Source organism: Xenopus laevis, chromosome 7S, assembly GCF_017654675.1.
Source record: "Xenopus laevis strain J_2021 chromosome 7S, Xenopus_laevis_v10.1, whole genome shotgun sequence".
Classification (NCBI taxonomy): domain Eukaryota; kingdom Metazoa; phylum Chordata; class Amphibia; order Anura; family Pipidae; genus Xenopus; species Xenopus laevis.
In genome coordinates this window covers 82,012,884-82,037,441 of record NC_054384.1, presented here as the reverse complement: position 1 = coordinate 82,037,441, position 24,558 = coordinate 82,012,884, and the positions used below count along the sequence as shown (strand labels likewise).

Sequence of the window (24,558 nt, the reverse complement as noted above, 5' to 3'; positions counted from 1 at the left end):
GCCGCTAAATATGTGGGGACAATGATGTCGCCTTCAAAGTGTCAAACATCCTGGAATTTAACTGAACTGACCCCAAAAATGAAAGTTTGACAAAAACTAAACAAAACTCACAATACACACTGTAGTGCCTCTTCAGACCTTCTAAATGATATTACAAAGCCAAATGCATTTGTATAAAAGCATCAAAGTATTTTTTTCTGACACCTTAAGTTGCCATTTGTTTACCAATAAAACACAAAATAGTCGATTTAGTCTGTCAGACTACTACTAATTTGTAATATCTTTTTATGTAGGTCTCCCCAATAAATAAAAAGGAAACCTTTTTACCACGCTTTAGAATACCCACATGTGAAGAGCGAGATAGTTTTATTCAAGAGCAAAAAAACAAGAATACTATGAGGAAAACAAAATCCGATATTTCTACTCTGTTAAGCTTCACTCTGCAGGTTAAGGAGAAAAGACAAATTGAAGATATCCCTCATGAAGAACTTGATTTACTTCTGTCGAAGTTTATTCTTGCATTGAAAAGAAAAGATGGCAAAGAATATGAAGCCCACACAGTGCGCTGCTTAATAGGTAGTATTGACCGATACCTAAAAGATCAAAATTACCATCAGCCGATATTACATGGAAACAACCGTGAATTTCCACTAACTAATAAAACTCTTTCTGCAAAGATAAAATACCTTAAGAAACAAGGTAAAAGCAATCGCCCTAATAAGGGGGAAGCGTTAACAGACGAAGATATAGAAAATCTCTATAAAACAGAAATTTTGTCCTTGCACAACCCTTCAAGCTTGTTAAACGTACTGTTTTTTAACAATGGCATCCATTTTGCACTCCGAACCAAAGAACAATATGATCTACAATGGGGAGACATTACACTGAAAATCGACAATAAAGGCAATCAGTATTTAGAGTACAACGAAAGGCGAGCCATGACTGCAGAAAACCCCCAAAATGTAAAGGTGGTCAAGCCACGGATGTATGGTACACCAGAACCACCTGAACGAGATCCAATCACTGCATATATTAAATTTAAAAACAACCGACCACCTTCAATGTTGGCACCGGATTCCCCCTTCTACCTGGCTCTGAACACAAAATACAACCCAGGATATTCTCTTTGGTACCGTGCCATGAAAATTGGAATCCACAAAATGAGATTAATGATGACCAGTATGAAAATAAAGGCCTCACTGCCAGAATCTAGAAGAATGAAAAGCAATTTAATCAGAGAAACAATCCTGCAGAATCGGACTTTCCATCAATTATCACTTACAGAAGCTGAGCAACTGAGTGGACACGTGGATATTGACTGCATAAACAACTACTCTGTAGTGAGTGAACAAATACAACAAACTTTGTTATATCATTTCAAAAACGACAGTGAAAACCAACTTGAAACTGCCACATCCGCTGGCGGTGCTGCAGCACCAACGCTGTTTTGTAATGTACAAGAAAATATCAACGGTAGAATTATGCTGGACTCCATAGTTGGACACAATTTTACTTCTGACTCGGACGAAACGGCATTAAAAGTTTATAGTGAGTCGGTTACAAATGAACCACCAAACAAACGCGCTAAAATTATGTGTGTTTCGGACTCTGATTAACATCTGACCTGATAAGATGTTTTAATAATTCTCTTATTGGTTAATAAAATATGCTAATTATAAGGCATGTTTGTATTTATTTTTTCTCAGAATTTTTAGGTAAATATTACAAGACACAATGTTTGTAAAAATACATGAAGCATGAAACACTTTAGTAATGTAGAATATCCTTAATGCTTGCTGTCAAGTCATTACAGTATTCCTTTAATCATCTGTTCTTGCTGCCAGTACAATTGTATGGATTAATGATACATTATATTTCCATTTTGCATATTTTCTAGTCCTGTCTGTTTCTAAATATTGTATAGCCAAATATTGTATAGCCAAATATTGTATAGCCTTCTTGATTTTTTTCTTTACTTTTTATACAGCAGTCTTACTTGCATTGCCTTACATTACATAAAGAGTTTTGCTGACTTCTGTGGAAAGTCATTAAAATGAGATACTTGCTTTTAAATCCAGTCAGCCATATGTCTTTTAACAATATTGATTTATTTGAAAGTTTTATGTTAGTAAGGCTACTTTTGGGATATGTACATAAAAGGGAGATAAAGGCAGCTTGCTGAAATTCAAGACCGAGTACTAGCCAAACATAAATATCTGTGATCTCCAACCAGTGGCTCATAAGCAACATGTTGCCCACCGACCCATTTGATGTTGTTCCCAGGGCCCTCAAAGCAGGTTCCTTTTTTTTGAATTCATGCTTTGTAGGCAAGGTTTTAAGGCGCAAAGGCAATGTGCACTACCAAACGGAGCCTTCTACAAGCTGCCAGTCCACATGGTGCTGCCAAATAGTCAATCAGTGCCATTATTTGGCATTGCCTTTTTTCCTACTTGTTTGCTCCCCAAATCTTTTTACATTTGATTATGGCTCCCCATTAAATAAGAGTGGGAATCCCTGTTTTAAAGAATACTCTGCTTCTGGACAAGTGTTCACTGAATTCAGGAGTGGAGTCAAAGAAGTGAAACCTGTAATTAATTTATTCTCTAAAAGCTTGGGCCCAGAAGAAAGATTTTAGGAACATTGGTTATTTGAATCCCGTGTTATCCTTGAGATCTTACCCCACTACTGAACTGCTACACCTACAGCACCTATTTGACACTGACAGACGTTCAGGTAGCCAAAGGACATTAATTCAAATCTAGTTTATCTATTTAAAGTGGACATGTCACCCAGACACACAAATCTGTATAAGTCCTTTTCAAATTAAACATGAAATCCAATTTCTATTTTTTATTAAAGCATTCATAGCTGTTGTAAGCTCATTTAAAAATCTCAGCTTTTCATTTTCACTTTCCATTCAGCACTTCCTAGATGTCACTGCTCTCCCCACATTCCCCCCTCTCTCTTCACCATTTAATTGTGTAGCCAGGGCATGGGAATGGACATCAGGTCCCCCATTCTGATAAACAAACAAGATTCTGAGATGATGCAAGACTTGTCTTAATAACAGTGTCCACAAAATGGCTCCTGGCTGCTTGCTGTAATTATGAATTCCCAGACTGAAGGAAACAAGATTCAAATAATTTATACAGTGTGATTAAAGTTCATTTTGCTTGACCGATGTAATAAAATAGGATTTTGAATAATTGTTTTGGGTGACGGGTCCCCTTTAAGTTTGAGTGCAACCCTACTGCCCTACTGATAACATGCAGGTGACATACCTTATACTGACTAGATGCCATATTTGTGCATGTAAAGTGGATGGTGATTCAAAAAAATTTTTTTGCATAATGAAAGGAAATGTTATTCTAAACAACTTTCCAATATTCATTAAAAATGTTGCCATTTCTGTTATTTGTACATTGTCATTGCATCTGAAAGCAGCAAATGTATATCCCCTTCTGTTTAGGTGTAACTCAACAATGCAATTAGAGTCAGATCTCTTCTTTGTCTTTCAGCTTGAATTAAGGAATCAGGTCTACTATGGGTCTTTCAGTTTAATTAGCTGGTATGCAAAATTGATTCTGGATTCAGAATGAGCAAAGCAGTGAATGTTAACTGCTGGACAGATACTGCTTTTCATTGCAGTTACAAATAACTTTACAACCAATAACCTATTTAATCAGTGCATATTGGAGGTTTGCTTAGAATTCTTTCACTAAGCCAAAATTGTTTTTATTTGTAGTACCCTTTAAGTAGTAATCCCCTCCGCATCCAGAATTAATGGTATGTGTAGGAATAGTGAACAGGAGGGTTCCCCTTCAGCATTATATCTACTTTATTGGCCTGTTTGTGAGGGTGCACAGAATTGCGGTGTAGTGCTTGTGCTCCTGTTCACTGCTTTGTGTGCATGTCAAGTTCTTTAAATTATCCATCATATGGAAACTGCTAGATCAGTCCTGTATGAGGTCTAATATCCAGAATGCTTAGATCCTGAAGTTTTCTCGATAAGATGGGTCTCTCCATAACTATTATGCACAATACCCTAAAGCTGCTAAGTATAAAAAATTAGCAGTTTGCTTTTTCCGCAAGATATGCTGAGCATACCTTCTTCCTATTATTTTAATCAGGAAAAACGGGGAAACTAAAGCTACTCTGTTTTGGTTTTTTTTTGTACAACGACCTGTACACAGATAAGCAGGAGTCCATTATGCACTGGTAATCTAAGTATCTACCTCTAAAGTATATTGAGCACAAGCCCAGTTCATTAAAGGGATATTGTCACAGGAAAAAAAATTTTTTCAAAATGAATCAGTTAATAGTGCTGCTCCAGCAGAATTCTGCACTGAAATCCATTTCTCAAAAGAGCAAACAGATTTTTTTTATATCCAATTTAAAAATCTGACATGGGGCTAGACATTTTGTCAATTTCCCAGCTGCCCCTGGTCACGTGACTTGTGCCTGCACTTTAGGAGAGAAATGCTTTCTGGCAGGCTGCTGTTTTTCCTTCTCAATGTAACTGAATGTGTCTCAGTGGGACATGGGTTTTTACTATTGAGTGCTGTTCTCAGATCTACCAGGCAGCTGTTATCTTATGTTAGGGGGCTGTTATCTGGTTACCTTCCCATTGTTCTTTTGTTTGGCTGCTGGGGGGGGAAGGGAGGGGGGTGACATCACTCCAACTTGCAGTACGGCAGTAAAGAGTGATTGAAGTTTATCAGAGCACAAGTCACATGACTTGGGGCAGCTGGGAAATTGACAATATGTCTAGCCCCATGTCATATTTCAAAATTGAATATAAAAAAATTTGTTTGCTCTTTTGAATGGATTTCAGTGCAGAATTCTGCTGGGGCAGCACTATTAACTGATTCATTTTGAAAAAAATGTTTTTTCCCATGACAGTATCCCTTTAAACTCGTGTTGACAAGAGGAATACTGTCCCATTAAAGCATACTGTCCAAACAGGTTTTTGCCTGCCTATTGCCAATTTTAGATGTTACATTATATATTTATAATCCTAATCATGTGAAGCATGTCTATTTCTCTATCTGATGGTTTTTAGTGTGGCATTAAACCTAAAAGATGTTTTTTCCTTCTGCTTAGAGACCCAAGCTAGAAGAAATGGCACAATCGTTCATTTATGATCCCATTTCTGATGTCCAGGAAGATGATGATCAAATCTCTGAAGAAGCCCACTTGCGTTCTGCAAACACTGCCTGGTGTACATGTACACACTGCTGTGTGCTGCCAACCATTGAGGAGTGTACTTGTTGCCAGGAGATTCCAAATGTAAATAAGCTCCTAGGAAGTGACTGTTTTTGCATTATAAACCACCCTATCTTCCATCAACTATGTCTGGATGATGATCGCCTTGATTTGATGTATCGCTTTTTAGGGGGACGCACTACAAAAAAAGAAGCATACCTTGACTATATTCAGTAAGTCATCTCTGATAGTATTGTGTTTTTGATTTTTTTTTAAATTTTACAATAGTATCATTTTTGGCTGTATGTGGATTCATTTACCGCAAAATTAGGTACATCAGCTTAGGAAACAAACTAAGCGAAGACTCCGTTATGATAATGCCTCTCACTTCTGTCTGTGAGACATTGTTTGGTTTAAGCGTTGAAAGGATATATATTCACATATTGGCTGAAGAGGCCAAATGTAAAATAATTTTAATAAATACAGGTTTGTTTTAAAAAAAAAATTAAGAATTCTAAGAAGAAGAAGGCTACATATTTGAAATTCTATTTGTATTGATGCTCTTCTGAAATAAACAAAGGCTCCAAATAAGCAGTGACACCCCCATGTTTGAAATATGGCTTTGTAAGAAATAATTTTTGAATTGAGGATCTTATGCATTGAAGGGCACTATTATTGTTTACTTTTGTGTTCATGATGGCTGTGATTGCCATATTGGCACATTAAACAGAAAATCTGTGCTTTCAGTTGTTCTTGTTGTACGTGCAATTTGTTTATCATGTATATCGTTTTGTTAGTGACTGATTTCAATGCTGGTGTAGGTAGTGTATCTGTCACACTGGAAGGGCACAATTACTGAATTTATTTTGTACATCTGTGATTGATAGCTATTTATGTTAACCGATTTATGTTTAAGGCCTGTCCCTTTTGGGATTTAATTCTGTTTTTCAACTTTCCTTGCAGTCAGCTAAGAAAGACTGCATACAGGGCCTTCATAGCATGGGCACATGGATCTTTGCACCCTCCAAAAGGTAAGCCCATTCCAGCATGTGTGGTCAACATTGTGCGAACCTTTTTACCTTATCCCGAAGAAATTAATAGAGGATTCATGAAGATTTACGATTATGCAGCCTCCGACATGGCACTGGATTAGTGGTTCTTTTGTGTTTTAAATATATATATCTTTGATGAAAACTTTTGTAACTAATAAAACACATTCTCCTTTCTTGACTGTTTATTTTGTGATAGAAAACTAGGTCTAGGGATTCATCTGAATACATATGTGTTTGTGTGCATATTATAGTAAAAGTGCCATCTTTCATTGTTTTGTATGACAAAAGTGGTGATTTCTTCAAATTGAATAGAATACTGAAGCACTAACTGGCTTTGGATAAGCACTGGTACAATCATTCAAGATTGCCGGTGGTCTTATAAAATGGATGTTAGGCCAGATTTCAATTGTGTGCAGAGAATTTTAATATATTTTGACCTGTGCATATGACTGGGACATATCGTATTCTTACCTTTTAAAGTACAACATGAGCGTATAACTTCCTACATACTCAGAAAATGAATGGGATATGCCATAATCTCCTCCAGTTACTTGTGCAAACCAATTATCAGTTTGCTTTGATCAGACTAAATTACATAAAATAATGCAATAATAATAATACAAGAAAACATCTGATTTGTTCCTATGGATCACTGCAGCCGTGTAAATGCGCCAATACAAGCTGCAGCACTTCTAGTTGCAAATCTTAAACCACTTAGGGGCTGATTCACTATGGGTCAAATATCTGACTAGGAATTGAAATACTTCGAATATCGAAGTGGAAGGATTTAGCGCAGAAAATTCGATCGAAGGATTATTCCTTCATTCGAACGATTAAATCCTTCGAATCGAATGATTCGAAGGATTTTAATCCAACGATCGAAGGAATATCCTTCGATCAAAAAAACTTAGGCAAGCCTATGGGAACCTTCCCCTTAGGCTAACATTGACTTCGGTAGCTTTTATCTGCCGAACTAGGGGGTCGAAGTTTTTTTTAAAGAAACAGGACTTCGACTATCGAATAGTCGAACGATTTTTACTTGAATCCTTCGATTTGAAGTCGTGGTCGAAGTAGCCCATTCGATGGTCGAAGTAGCCCAAAAAAACCTTCGAAATTCAAAGTTTTTTTACTTTGAATCCTTCACTCGAATTTAGTGAATCACCCCTTAATGTATGCTGAAAAGTTGCTTAGAATAGCATTTTCTTTCACTGTGCAAAAATAGGGTCCCTGTTTGGAGTCCTTCAAAAAACTATTAGGCCAGTCATCAGTATATGAGTGACTGTTTTGTTTGTTCGGTGAATGGACTGGATAGTTACTTGCGGTAGGTGATCCGTGTGACAGAAAGGATCTCTCCAAATCACAAAAATAAAGAAGCCACAATTTAAAAGCTTCAATGGCTCAAAAAGTTGCCATGTTTTGTGCAAGGACCTGTAGTTTTTGGATGAATACAGTATTCCTGTGTTTGTCAGCACTGTATTTATAAGGGTCTGTCAGGGATAAGAACTTGCGTATCATTCAGACATACAAGTTAGGGAGCTCTGGTGCAGGGTATAAAGAAGCCTTGTCCTTACCTCATGTTCCATGACAAGCAGTAAAGAGAGAGTTTCCTTGAACCTGACAGAACTGCTCTCTGCAGCTGTTTCTGGATTTTCACGGGTGGGATTTTTGCACCCCTTAGTGACTTAACACTTGTGCTTGGGGCATTCAAAATTTGCCCTATCAATGTTTCTAATGCACTGCCTTAATACAGTGGGAAAGTTAACAAAGTTAAACAAACGAAACAGCAATAGACCCAATGTTGTTTTAATTCGCATAGAAAGCTGCACAACATTATGAAAAGCCTGTATAAAATTACAATGGAATTAAAAGTAATGATAAAATGTGACCGGAGTATTCCTTAAATTAACATGCATGAAATACAGAGCATATTAATCCAAGGTATATATTACGTACGGCTCCCTCAATTAAGAACAAGTGCTAAGCTCCCTAGTCATGGCACAATCTTCCGCCTGTAGCAGCCGCCTTTGGCCTCGGGAGGAGCCCTCAGCTACTCAGATGCTGCCAGGTCTTCACTTGAGAGGAGCAAAGCTTATGTTCTGAACAAGCAAAGGGGCACGTGCGTTTCCAAGGTTTTGGATGGAAGGCAACAGCTCAGGGAGTAGATGAAAAGTGTAGTCAGGCAGGCCAGGGTCAGTACAGGTGGAGTTCAAGCAGGGTCAGACAGGCAGTGGTCGGTACAGGCAGTGTTCAAAGAATAGTCAGGCAGGCAGGGCCAATATCAGTAGAGTTCAGAATAGTCAGGCAGGCAAGGATCAAAGGATAAGTAGGAACAGGGCCGACTGGCACTCAAATGGATCCACAGGACCAGAGAGGATTAGTTAAAAAATATTTGTAATATTTTTTAATATTTAACTAATCCTCTCTGGTCTTGTGGATCCGTTTGAGTGCCGGTCGGCCCTGTTCCTACTTATCCTTTGCTGTACCGTTGCCTAAAGCTGGGGGTCTGGGGCTGGAGCACCTGGACCACATTCACTACTTGGTGAGTCATTTACAAATTATTCTGGAGCACCATGTCTCTCCTAACTTTTGCAAGACAAGGATCAAAACCGGAATCAAAACAAGACAAAATCACACCCAGATACGAACGAATTAGACCTAACAACAGGCAATGAGTTTGGGCTCAAAGCCCCTTTAAATATTCGAATTTCACGCCACAGGGTGTGATGACATCACACGCATAGCATGTAAAACCCGGACGTTCGCACCTAGGAATCAACGGCAACCACAGAAGAGGCACTGCACGGCAGGCGTCCCCGCCGGCCCACTAGACCACCAAGGTATGTTACATTATATTATATGTACTTGAGCCATGGGCTCATTTTTGATGTCTGTGGTGAAGGCAGACAATGATGAGCTCTTGCCTTTAGTACAAAGAGATTAAAGTAGATCAGGTCAGTGTAACATAAATACCTTAATAATTCTATTATATTTGGCTGCAGAATGTGACCGTTATAATCTTCAGGCAGCAGGAGCCCCACGATCGCCCCTGGGGGGCTGACATGTTGAACCTTAAAAAGAGGCTTTGACTAAAAAAGTCTGACAACCATTGTCCTAGAGCAGATCTTCTGGTTTGTGTAATCTTTTATGTATAGCAAGACTTGAATTTTGACTGAAACATTTACCACAAACAGAACATTTATATGGTTTTTCTCCTGTGTGGATCCTCATGTGGGAAGTGAGGCTTGAGGTTTGGCTGAAGCATTTTTCACATTGAATACACTTGTAGGGTTTTTCTCCGCTATGAGTTCTCATGTGCCGTACAAAATAGGATTTATCGCTAAATCGTTTCTCACACTCTGGGCACTGGAAAGGCCTTTCCCCCGTGTGGATTCTCATGTGTGCCATGACACTGGAATTCTGACTAAAGCATTTCAAACACACTGAGCAGGAATAGGGTTTTTCTCCTGTATGGGTTCTTAGATGGCGGAGAAGATAAGATTTATCATTGAAGCTTTTGTCACAATGATTACAAGCAAATGGCTTCTCTCCTGTATGGATTCTCATGTGCCTGACCAGCAGCGAGTTGCCACCAAAGCTTTTTCCACATACAGAACAAATAAATAGCCTCTCCTTTGAGACTGATATTTTCTCATCCATTTCAGCTGAATTTGTAGAAGCCACTCCGTCATCTCTTTCACTTTCATTTGGTCTCTCCTTTGGAACAGATTTTGGTTCATTTTTTTCAACGATGTCTTCCCAGCAAACAATATTGTGCTTCACCTTTTCAGGCAGCTGTTCTTTGTGGTTATGATCCTCCAAGGTATCTCCTGATGCTCTGTCTCCTGTTAAATCAAAATGTTACTGTGAGTGGAATGGAATAAGTTTAAAGAAAAAAGCTAAGAAAACATTTATATTAATAATGTGATTTATTGAAGAGAAATCTTATCCTTGCATAGATGTTGAATGAAGCTTGACCTACAAGCACTTATATTTATGTAAGGAATAAGTTAGTAGTTAATTCGAGAAGGCCATGGAACACTACTTCACTGCTTCCAATCAGTTTAAAGGGATTCTGTTGTGATTTTTATGATGTTGTTTTTATTTATAAATTACACTGTTTACACTGCAAATAAATCACTATACAATATAAAATTTCATTCCTAAACCAGCAAGTGTATTTTTTAGTTGTAATTTTGGTGTGTAGGCAGCCATTTTAGGTAATTTTGCCTGGCCAAATGCTTTCAAGAAAGAGCCAGCACTTTAGGATGGAACTGCTTTCAGACTATTGTTACTCCTACTCAATGTAACTGAAGGAGTTGCAGTGGGACCTGGATTTTACTGTTGAGTGTTGTTCTTAGATCTACCAGGGAGCTGTTATCTTGTGTTAGGGAGCTGCTATCTGGTTACCTTCCCATTGTTCTGTTGTTAGGCTGCTGGGGGGGAAAAGGGAGGGGGTGATATCACTCCAACTTGCAGTACAGCAGTGCCTGAAGTTTATCAGAGCACAAGTCACATGACTGGGGGCAGCTGGGAAACTGACAATATGTCTAGCCCCATATCAGATTTCAAAATTGAATATTAAAAAAATCTGTTTGCTCTTTTGAGAAACAGGTTTCAGTGCAGAATTCTGCTGGAGTAGCACTATTAACGGATGCGTTTTGGGGAAAAAAAACATAGCTACATTTTGCGTCAATGTCTAGCACACCTGTTAAGATACTTTAACAGTTCACAACATGCCAATTTACAATTGTGGTATTTTAATACTGTCTGTAAAAATAAATACCACCAGTGGGCAGGCCAACAGTACACTAAAGCATATAAAACAGTTTTTCTTACCCAACTTGGAAGAGCTTGTGCTTTCTTGATGGGTAGAGGCCAAGGAGTTGTTGGAACATTTATCGTCATCATCTTTAATAATATAAAAATATAAGGATTACATGATAAAGTCATGGCCCTCCATGGTATTATATGGTGTCCAGTCTGACTCCTTGGTATGACATCTACATACCGTATATAGCAGTTTCATAAATGAATAAAGATAAACATACAGGGTAAAGACTGTTGCCATTTTTTTATTTAGTTCTATAGAAAACCATTTGTATTAGAATATATGAAGCCTTATTTACAAATAAGCTTAAAAATGGACACTAAAATAGGACCTTACATATACATTCTTTAACTCTTTACAGTGAATGCCAACGTGCTCATTTAGCCTACGGAATTACATGCTATTGACTATACAGTCATTGGAACGAACAACAAACTAGCACTGCAATTAATGAGAGATTTAGCAAAACCAGCCAGGTTAACTTTTAATTTACTCCCCTATATGCTCCTGGACCAATAATTCTATAACAAACAAGTTGTGCTGACCACTAGTTTTTACAAACATTAAGTGGGGGTGCAATGAGGTTGTGACTACAAAATTCATATAGACAAATACAAGAGATCTATATGTACTGTAACCAGTACAAGAAGACTATTTTATTTGTTGTATTGGCTACTACAGTAGGGTTACTGTTTTGACCAAGTTTTTATTTTATGTTTAGTTATGAGCCGGAGAAAATGCTGTGCCAACGAGGGGGCTTTATACCAATATATATGTCTTTTTTTCTAATATTTGCAGTTTATTGTTAAATATTTAGTTTTCTTTAAAAAAAAATAATGTCATCAATGATATGTTTCAAGAACCGGTATGGGACCTGTTATCCAGAGTGCTCAGGACGGATCTTTCTGTAATTTGGATCTTTATACCTGAAGGCTACTAGAAAATCCAATAGGCTGTCCTCAGTGACAAGTTAATGTTTGCAGTGTTCAACAAGCAGACTTTGGAGTCACTCACTGGAGGGTTGGGGGTGGCTGGCTGAGGCTGCTGGTAGTCAGTATCAGTAACATCCAGTGAAAGACAAGTTAAAAAAAAAATGTGTATTATATATATATATATATATATATATATATATATATATATATATATATATATATATATATATATATATATATATATATATATATATATATATATATATATATATATATATATATATATATATATAGGACTTATATCAAAAAATAAATACAGGTATAGGATCCCTTATCCGGAAACCCAATATCCAGAAAGCTCCAAATTACGGAATGGCTGTCTCCCATAGACTCCATTTTATCCAGATAATCCGAATTTTTAAAAATGATTTCCTTTTTCTCTGTAATAATAAAACAATAGTTTGTACTTGATCCCAACTAAGATCTAATTAATCCTTATTGGAAGCAAAACCAGCCGATTGGGTTGGAATTTCTAGAAGGCATGAAGACCCAAATTACGGAAAGATCCATTATCCGGAAAACACCAGGTCCCGAGCATTCTGGATAACAGGTCCCATACCTGCACTTTAATAGTAGGCAAAAAAACACGTTTTGGCTGGAACACCAGCCTTTCTCAAAGTGAATATCACCCCGCTCTAATAGTGTCTTGGCTGGAAAACCAGTGCTGGAAACAAAAATAAGTGACGTGCCACAAACAAAGTAGAATAAAATAAAACCACCACCTACGTGTAAATAAGTAATTGTGTACAATTAACATACCAAATATAAAAAAGAAACATTGCAGAGTAGAAACTTCACCTAAACAATAACCTGTAAATAACATATACAGTATATATACCTAATGCATTACATACCTAATGTGGATGTTGTACAGCTTTGTTCTTGAAGTTCAAGCTGATCACTTGATAGAGTGTGTGTCTGCTGCTTAACTCGTAATAGAATATCCGGATGATGTGAAGGAAAATCTTGGGAGGGAAAGCACATGGAATTAGATAACAGTATCCTGATGCACCATATCAAATATATTCTACTTGCCGTTCTCTAGTATACATGAATTTATCATCGCTTGTCAATTCCTGCAGTTTCTTTTCAGTCACTGAGGTTGGCTTATGAAAACTCTAAGGGGCAGATTTATCAAGGATCGAATTTCGAAGTAAAAAATACTTCGAAATTTGACAATAGACTTAAAATAATGAAGTCGAAGGATTTTTCACCGAATTTGGCCATCGAACAATCGAAACGATTTTATCGTACGATCGAACGATTTTTACTTCGACTTCAAAAACATAGAAAAATGCTATAGAAGGTCCCCATAGGCTTACATAGCACTTCAGCAGGTTTAATTTGGCGAAGTATTGAAGTCGAAGTTTTTTTAAAGAGACAATACTTAGGGGCCAATTCATTAACTTGGAGTGAAGGATTCGAAGTAAAAAAACGTTGAATTTTTTGGCTACTTCGACCATCGAATGGGCTACTTCGACCTTCGACTACGACTTTGAATCGAATGATTCGAACTTAAAATCGTTTGACTATTCGACCATTTGATAGTCTAAGTACTGTCTCTTTAAGAAAGAACTTCGACCCCCTAGTTCGCCACCTAAAAGCTACCGCACTCAATGTTAGTCTATGGGGAAGGTCCCCATAGGCTTGGCTAAGTTTTTTTGGTCGAAGGATAATCCTTCGATCATTGGAATAAAATCCTACGAATCGTTCGATCGCAGTATTTGCGCAAAATCCTTCGACTTAGATTTTCGAAGTCGAAGGATTTTCATTCCCAGTCGAATATCGAGGGTTTATTAACCCTCGATATTCGACCCTTGATGAATTTGCCCCTTAGATTACCGAATATTCGAATATTCAAACTATTTTACTTCAAATCGAATTCGAAGTAAATTCAAAGTTGTAGTATCCTATTAGATGGTTGAAGTATCCAAAAAATTACTTCGAATTTTTTTACTTCGAAAATTCCCTCGAATTCACTTCGACCCTTGATAAATCTGCCCCCAAAAGTGGTGGAATTTTACTGTGGTGAGCTCTAATTTGTAACTAACTTTGATAAATATGCCCAATGGACTCAAATTATCGTTAGTTTTGCCAAATCACTTTAAGTTGTATGCTTCGTTGTTGTTTTTCCAAATGCATTTGTGCCCCATTGGTATCACAAACAGCATTAGAGTCCAAATTCTCTGATATCTTTGGGATATTATTAGAGTTTTTCCTATGCAGTTCCCAAATTCCAGGACAATAGTAACATAAAACACTGCATATGCAAATGGAGAATGCTATGTGCCCTAATTCTCTTTTTCTTTGAGGCTTTGTGGGAGGAAAGGGGTTAGCACATTATGATAACCGGGGGGGCCTCTAAAGATGGCAGTACAAATAAAAATCTGCTCATTTGGCAAGGTATAACAGTGAAACTGATGTTTTAAAACATTTTTTGAAACATTTTATACCATTTTACTATACAGGTATGGGACCTGTTATCCAGAATGCTCAGGACCTGAGGTTTTCCGGATAAGGGATCTTTCCGTAATTTGGATCCTCATACCTTAGGTCTATTAGAAAATCCTATAAACATTATGGGGCAGATATATCAAAGGTCGAGGTGAATTTTCGAGGTGAAAAAAAATTCGAATTTCAAGCTATTTTTTGTTTACTTCAACTAGTCCATATTCGATTCGATTTTGAAAAAAATTAGAAAATTCGAATATCGAATTTTATCATGCACTTTCTCTTTAAAAATTCGACTTCGACCATTCACCATCTAAAACCTGCCGAATTCCTGTTTTAGCCTATGGGGGACCTCCTAGAACCCATTTGGAGTCAATTGGTGGACTTTGAAAAATCAACGTTTTTTTTGGGAAAAACTTCTAATCGAATTCGATCAAATGCGCTATTCCTTCGATTCATACGATTGGAATTCGGCCGAATACGCACCTATTCGATTGAAAACGCACCTATTCGACCAAAAAAAAAAAAAAAACGACTTAATTTCGATTGGTCTTTTTGAATACGAATTTTTAAGTTTTTTCAATTCGTAAATCGACCCTTGATAAACATGTCCAAAATAACCTAATAGGCTGGATAAATTATCTTAGTTTGGATCCAGTACAATATACTGTTGAGAAAAATGAAATCATATTTTAAAATTTGGAATATTTGGATATAATGGAGTCTATGGAAGACAGTCTTTCCATAATTTGAAGCTTTCTGGTTAATGGGTTTCCAGGATACAGGTCCTATACCTGTACTACCCTCCCACACATCACATAATTGTGATCGCAGTTACTCACCATGAGTGAAATTACAACACTTTTTACTTTTAGATGAATCTGGATTATCACTGAAATTAGATGTTCCTACATTTTTGATCCTAACCAGGACATCAGGGTTACTGATAGTATAACCTGTTAAAAAGAACAAATGGCAAGATTATTTTATTATACACTAGGGTGGTAAATGTAAAAATAACAGAATATTTTGTGTATAAAGAACCACAGTGTTGCCCTTGGTCAAACCACTCACCACCGAACTAAGCAGAACTGTAAATAAGTTACTGTAAATGATAGGGATGCACCGAATCTACTATTTGTGCCTAGCAAAACCAAATCCTAATTTGCATATGCAAATTAGGGGCAGGGAAGGAAAAATTGGAAAAAAAATCTTCTTTTGTGATGAAAAGTCACGTGATTTCCCTACCTGCCCCTAATTTACATATGCAAATTAGGATTCGGTTCGGCCAGGCACAAGGATTCGGCCGAATATGAATCCTGCTGAAAAAGGCCGAATCCTGTACCGAATACTGGATTCGGTGCATCCATAGTAAATGATGACCTCTGGTGGGTGCTATTAAATGAATGTTTGTGGGAAAAACACATCAGCAGGTGTAGTGTATGGCATGCCCTTGTACTATGCTATTTAAAGGATAAGTAAACCTTAAAGGGGCTGATCACCTTGAAATTAACTTTGAGTACGATGTAGATAGTGATATTCTGAGACGATTTGCAATTGTTTTTCATTTTTTATTTGTGGTTATCAAGTTATGCATGTGGTGTTTATACAAATGGCCTGTAGATGTCACTGTGCTCAAGACTTGTACTGTGCATACTTTCTATACAGCTTGTGGCGTTAGAGTTGCTTACTGTTGTGTAATGGCTGCATGAACCTGCTAATAAAGCACTGTTATACTCTACTCATCCTCGGCTACCAAAACATAACATATTGGCGACAAGATGTCTCTTCTGCCTCTGCAGCAGCCTGCAGTTTTTCTTCCAAACCCTGGTGAGCCTACCATACCTTTTACTGCTTGGATTCATATGTTTGAAAACAACATTATTGCTGCTGACCAAGGAGAGATTTCTGCTGCTAGAAAGCGTGCTTTACTTATTCACTGCCTGGGAGCAGAGGGACAGCGTATATTCTTTACATTACCATTACCTGATGAGACTTATGAAACTGCTCTTACTGCTATAAAGGACTTGTAATAAGGCACTTTTATACTCTACTCATCCTCAGCTACCAAAACATAACAGTCATTTTTTATTCAGCAGTTCTCCAGTTTGTAACTGGTTTGAATGAGAAACTGGAATATGAATAGGAGAGAGAACTTGAACAGAAAGATGAGAAATAAAGAGTAGCAATAACAATAAATGTATACCCTTACAGGACATTTGCTATTTGGATGGGGTCAGTGACCCCTATCTGAAATCTGGAAAGAGTCAGAAAGAGTCAGAAAAAAATGTAAGCCATAGATATGTTCAGTAAAACAGATCTGTTCTGATGTTACTCTGAAATATAAAAGGGTTTAAACTGTACTTAAAGGGAAACTAAAGTCTAAAATAGAATAATGCTAGAAATGCTGTATTTTGTATAAGAAACATAAACATGAACTTACTGCATCAGAAGCTTAATAAAACAAATGATTTATGCTTTTAAAGTTGTCTGCAGGGAGTCATCATCTTGTAACTATGTTAAACTATCTTTGTAAGACCAAGACTATGCACATGCTCAGTGTGGTCTGGGCTTCTGTTGGGAGGCTAAGCTTAGGGATCGTCATAAATTATCAAAACAGCACAAGTCAAATAATTTCTGCCATAAAAGCCTATACAGCGAGACTAATTAATAATCAGAATATGCACTGGGTCTACGGATAGAAATCTCTACACAGTCACCGGCTGCTCTACAAGGAAACAAACAAGCTGCTCGAGTTCTGCGAAGTACCTGCCGTTTGAAAGTATGATCCTTTCGCTGCAGGGCAGTTAGGGACCGTCTGAAGTTTCCGATCTACAGCAGTCAGAGCAAGTTAAACGAAGGGGGATGTACGCTGCATACAATCAGGTTTCTTGTAAAAACGGTACACATTTTTTAATTAAAGTATATTGGAGATAGGTTTCTTTTTCATCATCGAAAAACATGGGGTTTTTTTACAAAACGTATCAGTTAATAGTGCTGCCCCAGCAGAATTCTGCACTGAAATCCATTTCTCAAAAGAGCAAACAGATTTTCTTATATTCAATTTTGAAATCTGACATGGGGCTAGACATATTGTCAGTTTCCCAGCTGCCCCATGTCATGTGACTTGTGCCTGCACTTTAGGATGGAATTACTTTCTGGCAGGCTATTTCTCCTACTTAATGTAACTGAATCACTCTCAGTGGGACTTGGCTTTTACTATTAAGTGCAGTTCTTAGATCTTCCAGGGAGCAGTTATCTTGTGTTAGGGGGCTGCTATCTCGATTTCTTTTTCATTAAAGAATATTTTTTTGCCTTTACATCCCCTTTAAAAAACAAAGCATACTTCATGTGTTGGATTTGAACGCTAGACCTTACTTCTTTCCTTTATAGCATACAGACATGAGTGAGGAGGGAGCAGCTACCTAGTGATAGCCACACATGTCCACATTTGTTTAGAGATGGCAGTTACCCATGGCAAGAAGAACTCCATGAATTTCTTGCATGGCATTTTGGTACAGTTCTTGCTGCCATTCTTCTAGACATTGCCAGTCATCTTCAGAGAAGTACGCTGCAACATCATCAAATGTCACGAAGGTCTGAAAAAAAGACATGAATGTTCTTATTTAAACTGGGTGATTTCATGCAAACATAAGCATATCTGTGCAACTTCATAGCTACCTACAAAACATCATATATAATATGGAAGTCAAATTCAGCACTTGTATAGGTGTCTTGTTATAGTATATTTATTGTTAAAATAAAAGTTAACTTTTAGGGGGTTACTTACTAAACTCGGAATGCAAAAATCACAAAAAAATTGTGTTTTTTTTAGGTTTTTTTTTTTAATAAAATCGGACTTTTAAAAAAAATCATGAGTTTTTCGGAATTTATTAAACCCAGAGGATGGAAAAGTCTGAATCAGAAAATCCGGTATCTCAGACCTGTTGTGGTTGCATATAAGTCAATGGGAGAAGTCCCACTGATTTTTTGATGTGCGCTGGGTTTTTGGCAATACCCCAAACTTTTCAGAGTTTTCTGGAAAATATCAGTTTTCGGGTGAAAAATCCAAAAGAATCGTGAAATCCGAAAAAATCGTGAAAATCTGATTTTTCACAATTTTTGTGGATTTTTTCCCGCAAACAAAATTTTCGGAAAAGTGTATTAATAAATAAGCCCAAAAAAACTGCAGATTTGGTCGTGGTTTTTTTCAGAAAATATTTTTATAGATAAATTTGGACTATATAACCCCCTTAGTATATTATAGAATAGCCAATTCGAAGCAACTTTTCAATTGGTCTTCATTATTTATTTTATAGTTTTTGAATTATTTGCCTTTGTTTTCTAACTCTTCCCAGCTTTCAAATGGGGGTCACTGACCCCATCTAAAAACAAATGCTACATATTTATTGTTATTGCTACTTTTTTTACTCCTCTATTGATTCAGGCCTCCCCTATTCGTATTCAAGTATCTTATTCAAATCAATGCATAGTTGCTAGGGTATTATGGACCTTAGCAACCAGATTGCTGAAACTGCAAACTGGAGAGCTGCTGAATAAAACGTTAACTAAAAAAAACACAAATTATAAAAAATTATAACCAATTGCAAATTGTCTCAGAATATCAATCTACATCATAGTCAATTGTGAACAACCTCTTTAAGGGAAAAATATATCTGCATATAAATGTCCTGAAGTCCCATAAGGTTGTACTAAAATGTATCAGACTATTTAAAGAATATAGTTGATTCAGACTGATCACCTAGGGAAGTGTGTCTGAGGTTTAGCCCAATTAATATCAATTCATTACTAATAAAATGAACTGGAAAACAAGATTACCCATAGCCTCCTATGGGAGTTGATGAGTCTTTTTTTCTGGGGACCTGATTTCTAATATATACCGTATATACTTGAGTATAAGTCGTCTCGAGTATAAGCCGAGGTACCTTATTTTACCTCCAAAAACTGGGAAAGCTTATTGACTCGAGTATAAGCCGAGGGTGAGAAATACAGCAGCTTCTGGTAAGTTTCAATCAAAAAATTGAGGGTTTCTGCTCCCATTGGAGGTGCCGGCGTCTTGTTTTTAGATGCCGGCGACCATTCTTGGACGCCGGCGGATATTCTTGGAGACTATTCTTGGACGCTGGCGACTATTCTTAGACGCCGGAGACCGTTTTTGCGCTTGAACCGAGTATAAGCCGAGGGAGCGTTTTTCAGCATATTTTGGGGGCTGAAAAACTCGGCTTATACGCGAGTATATACGGTAATCTATATAAGCACAATGATAAATAACAAGTATGATCAAATGGGCTTTTCCAAGGTTAGTTTATAAATGTTTTGTTGGTTGAGCAGAACTCTTTTCCCTGTATGGGTATGGGACCTGTTATCCAGAATGCTCAGGACCTGGGGTTTTCCAGATAAAGGATCTTTCCGTAATTTTGATCTTCATACTTTAAGTCTACTAGAGAATCAAGTAAACATTAATTAAACCAAATAGGCTGGTTTTGCTTGTAGTAAGGATTAATTATATCTTAGCTGGGATCAAGTACAAGGTACTGGTTTTTTTATTACAGATAAAAAGGAAATCATTTTTAGAAAATGTGAATTATTTATTTTTTTTTTTTCAAATTGTTTTTATTACAAGTTAAACATGTATAAGCATGAAAACATTCGGGCCTACCAGAGGCCCATGTTAATGAGCAGAGTAACAAATAGATACATGTATGCATATCATAAACATCAACGAAGAATCAGTGACAAACCAAAAGAAAAGAAAAAACAAACTAACATGCAGGGAATATATGCTCTGATAGAGAAAAGTAAATAAAAGATAAGAAAATAGAAACAAAATCCAAACATTTCCTTAGGTCAAGGTCAATTACCGCATATAAGAGGCTAAAAGCCGGTTGGTTTGCCGAGTCCTGGGGGGCGAAGTTGGAACAGCCGTATTACCACAGAGAGTGGTCTGAATGTACTGAAAAGTGTCACGTAATAGTGGATTATCCCTAAGCGTTTCTAAATCGTACCAAGTACTGTGTTGAAAGGTATACGTAGTCAAATATTTTAGTGGAGATGGAAGGCTATTGATATATGCGCCCCAAATAGAGAAGAATTTGTCTACCTGTCGTTCTTTCTTGGTCATGGCCTCGAGCCAGTCCATGTGAAAAATGTAATGTAGTTTTTGTTTGGTCAATAAAAGGGACGGGCTGTCCGCAGAGAGCCATTGATGTAAGATTGCCTTTCGAGACGCCGCTGCCAATCGGGTCGCCAAATGGTTCTCCTCTTTAGTAAAGGTATTGAAAGATTTCACCAAGCTAAATAGTGCCCATTCTAAAGTAGGGTGAATCAATGTATTAGTCATTTGCGTCCAGTAAGAGGAGACATCACGCCAAAAGTCAGAAATTTTAGGGCAAGACCAAAACATGTGTAAGAGATCCGCTTTGGGGCCTTGACATCGAATACAACTGTCTGAGGGGAGACTACCCATTTTATAGCGCCTTTCGGGGGTTAGATAGGAGTTGTGGAGGAAAATGTGAATTATTGAGATAAAATGGAGCCTTTGGATAACAGATCCCATACCTGTATTTGAATTTGACTTTATTCTCTTTTCTTGCAAGCAAAACTCCTCTGTTTTTTCTTCAAGTGGGATATATCAAACCAACAAGAACTTTATTTTAAATTGTAATTGAAAAGTGATACCTGCATAGAAATTTCAGCCATGGCTTTCTGAAACTGTAATTTGACCAGCAAAGTTATGAACGAGTACTTGGCAGGAACCACCTTCGCCCTAAGTGAAGTCTACGGGTAGATAAACACAATACAAGTCACTGGGAGAGACAAGGAAGCTGGCCAAAAAATATGCCACCCAGTCCCTTAAAGGAAAACTGTACCCCCAAAATGAATACTTGAGCAACAGTTATATATAAATATATATATATATTTATATATATATATATATATATATATATATATATATATATATATATATATATATATATATATATATATATATCTCCCTTTACATCTCTTGCTTTGAACACCGATTTCGTGATTGTCTCTGTGCTGCCTCAGAGATCACCTGTCCAGAAATACTACAACTCTATCGGTAACTGGATGAAGTTGGCTCGTGTGACCTAACATGTATCGTTTGTTTGTGTGCACCGTGAATCCTATGATCCCAGGGGTGGCCCTTATTTTTTAAAATGCCAATTTTCTTTTGAGGATTTATCCAATGGCACATACTACTAAAAAAAGTATATTATTATGAAAATGGTTTATTAACAGGAAGCAGGGTTTTACATATGAGATGTTTTATGCAATATCTTTATATAGAGACATACAGTGTTCAGGGGTATTATTTTCCCTTTAAAACTAAGTAAGCAGTTTGTGCATGGGGCCCTTAAAATGGCCTGCCCAACAGATATGTGATCCAAAATTGGCAAGATATCTATTAGACAAGTTTGAAATCAAGTTTGATCATGTTTGCATGTTGCTGTAGGCTACCCATTATAATCATTGGCCCTGTGGGCTAAAAGGAACAGTAACACCAAAACATAAAAGCATTAAAAAAAATAAACTATAATGTACTGTTGCCCTGTATTGCTAGTGTGTGTTTGCTCTAGAAACACTACTGTAGTTTATATAAATAGGCTGCCGTGTAGCGATAGGAACAGTCACTCAAGCTGAGGAGGAGAAAGGAGAAAAGGCACAGGATACTTAGCAAAAAAAAGATAAGTTCTATAATAGAATACAATGGTGCTCCACAGAGTTCCCTTGTTATCCGCTATGTAACCTGTGCTGCTCCCACAGAGTAGTGTTTCTTAAGCAAACTACCTCAATGTGACCGGCTCCTGCTAAGCACAATGGATCTGTGGTACCACTAGTGAGGGCAACTACACATAGAAATGATGCAATCTGCATTCGAAATGCCAGGGTCTCTTTAGAACCCCAGTCCAGAGCAATCTGCCAGCCAGCAACCTCCAAATCCTTAAAGGACCAGTAACGTCAAAAAACCGACCAAGACATATTTTACTTTAAAATCACAAAGTCTTTATTAAATAATAACTCACGGAAACTTCGCTTGCGCTTCTCTTCAGAAAAGCAGACAGGGCGATGAACCATTGTGTGGCGCTCGATTTCTCCTCCCTGCCTTCTATAAGAGATAGCCAGGGAGGAGAAATCAAGCGCCGCATGATGGATTGTCACTTTTTCTGAAGAGGAGCGCAAGCAGAGTTTCTGTAAGTAATTTTTTTATAAAGACTTTGCGATTTTAAAGTTAAATATGTCTTGTGGGTTTTTTTTTTGTTTTATACAAACTATTTTTTTTAAAAAAATCTTGATGTTACTGGTGCTTTAAAGGGGAACTTAAGTTTGGAATAGAATAATGCTAGACATACTGTATTTTGAATACTAAACATAAACATGATCTTACAGCACCAGAAGCCCAATTGAACAAATTATTTATTTTTCCAAAGTTGGCAGCAGGGGGCTGTCATCTTGTAACAATGTTAAACATCTTTGCAAGACCAAGACGACGCACATGCTCAGTGTGGTCTGGGATTCCGTCTGGAGGTTAAGCTTAGGGATCGTCATAAAGTATCAAAACAGCACAAGTCAAATAATTTCTGCCATACAAGCCGATACAGCAAGATTGATTAATAATCACAATATACAGACTGCACTGGGTCTACTGATACAAATCTCTACACAGTCGCCGGCCGCTCTACAGGAAAACAAACTAAGCTGCGAGACTTCTTGGAAGTAAAGTGGAACGGCTCCTCCCTGCCATTTGAAAGTATGATTGTTTCCCTGCAGAGCAGTGAGGGACTGTCTGAAGTTTCCTATCCGCAGCACTCAGAGCAAGTAAAACAAAGGGGGATTTCAATGCATACAGGTTTCTTATAAAAACAGTACACATTTTTTAATTAAAGTATATTGGAGATAGAGTTCTTTCTCATTAAAGGGATACTGTCATGGAAAAACATGTTTTTACAAAACACATCAGTTAATAGTGCTTCTCCAGCAGAATTCTGCACTGAAATCCATTTCTCAAAAGAGCAAACAGATTTTTTTATATTCAATTTTGAAATCTGACATGGGGCTAAACATTTTGTCAGTTTCCCAGCTGCCCCCAGTCATGTGACTTGTGCCTGCACTTTAGGGTGGAATTATTTTCTGGCAGGCTGTTATTTCTCCTACTTAATGTAACTGAATCAGTCTCAGTGGGACTTGGCTTTTACTATTGAGTGTTGTTCTTAGATCTACCAGGCAGCTGTTATCTTGTGTTAGGGAGCTGTTATCTGGTTACCTTCCCATTGTTCTTTTGTTTGGCTGCTGGGGGGGGGGGTGATATCACTCCAACTTGCAGTACAGCAGTAAAGAGTGACTGAAGTTTATCAGAGCACAAGTCACATGACTTGGGGCAGCTGGGAAATTGACAATATGTTTAGCCCCATGTCAGATTTCAAAATTGAAAATAACAAAATCTGTTTGCTCTTTTGAAAAATGGATTTCAATGCAGAATTCTGCTGGAGCAGCACTATTAACTGATGCGTTTTGAAAAAAACATGTTTTCCCATGACAGTATCCCTTTAAATAAAGTAAAAATTGGCATCCCATAAAAGCACTGGTGCTGCAGAACTACACAAAGCACACATCTGTGCAACACTTTTCCATTTAAGCACACAAGAGGCGTGTTCCTGCTGTACAGCGGTCCAATACTCGGTACCAACACAGTTCATAGAAGAACCTGTACCAGCTCCCCTACCAGCACTATCAGGAAGCTTTTATTATGATACACGGAATGAACCTGCCCGTAAGCAGATATCAACTCACCCACAATCCTTTGCAGCAAATACTTTGCGTCGAGAGCTCCGTCGTTACGTCAGTGAGCCGACTGTAGACTCATTCTTTTGGATAACGAGTGGGCTTACAGAAGGGAACGCTAGCAAGGAATAACACAAGGAGCCGGATAAGATTCAGCCATTTTACACCTCCACCACAAGATGGCGCAATCAGCTTTGTGACGAGT

At 37.5% G+C, this 24,558-nt stretch overlaps 2 protein-coding genes across 6 annotated transcripts in view; one reads left to right on the top strand and one right to left on the bottom strand.

The window, feature by feature from the left end:
• Positions 1-6,430, top strand: part of MGC115716.S (hypothetical protein MGC115716 S homeolog) — a 35,003-nt gene extending 28,573 nt beyond the window's left edge. For 4 of the 5 annotated variants that reach the window (XM_018227037.2, XM_018227039.2, XM_018227040.2 and 1 more), the window contains one exon: positions 294-1,889. In XM_018227037.2, coding sequence (XP_018082526.1) covers positions 294-1,616 — 1,323 coding nt within the window. In that variant the 3' untranslated portion in view covers positions 1,617-1,889. 5 annotated transcript variants of the gene reach the window in all.
• Positions 6,431-8,698: 2,268 nt separating this feature from the next.
• Positions 8,699-24,484, bottom strand: LOC108697657 (zinc finger protein 570). Its single transcript, XM_041571445.1, has 7 exons — positions 24,363-24,484; positions 21,228-21,326; positions 18,001-18,127; positions 15,371-15,484; positions 12,932-13,042; positions 11,094-11,165; positions 8,699-10,099 (listed from the first exon to the last, which is right to left on the bottom strand). The coding sequence occupies exons 2-7, from the start codon at positions 21,246-21,248 to the stop codon at positions 9,369-9,371; spliced, it is 1,176 nt and encodes a 391-aa protein (XP_041427379.1). The 5' UTR covers positions 21,249-21,326; positions 24,363-24,484; the 3' UTR covers positions 8,699-9,368.
• Positions 24,485-24,558: the final 74 nt, after the last annotated feature.

Bases quoted from the DNA above. Each gene is read 5' to 3' on its own strand.
- LOC108697657 (XM_041571445.1), bottom strand. From the start codon at position 21,248: ATGGCTGAAATTTCTATGCAG. The intron at 18,128-21,227 runs GTATCACTTTTC...TCTTTTTTTCAG, and splicing joins TGGCTGAAATTTCTATGCAG to ACCTTCGTGACATTTGATGA. The intron at 13,043-15,370 runs GTGAGTAACTGC...TTCCCTCCCAAG, and splicing joins GTGTTGTAATTTCACTCATG to ATTTTCCTTCACATCATCCG.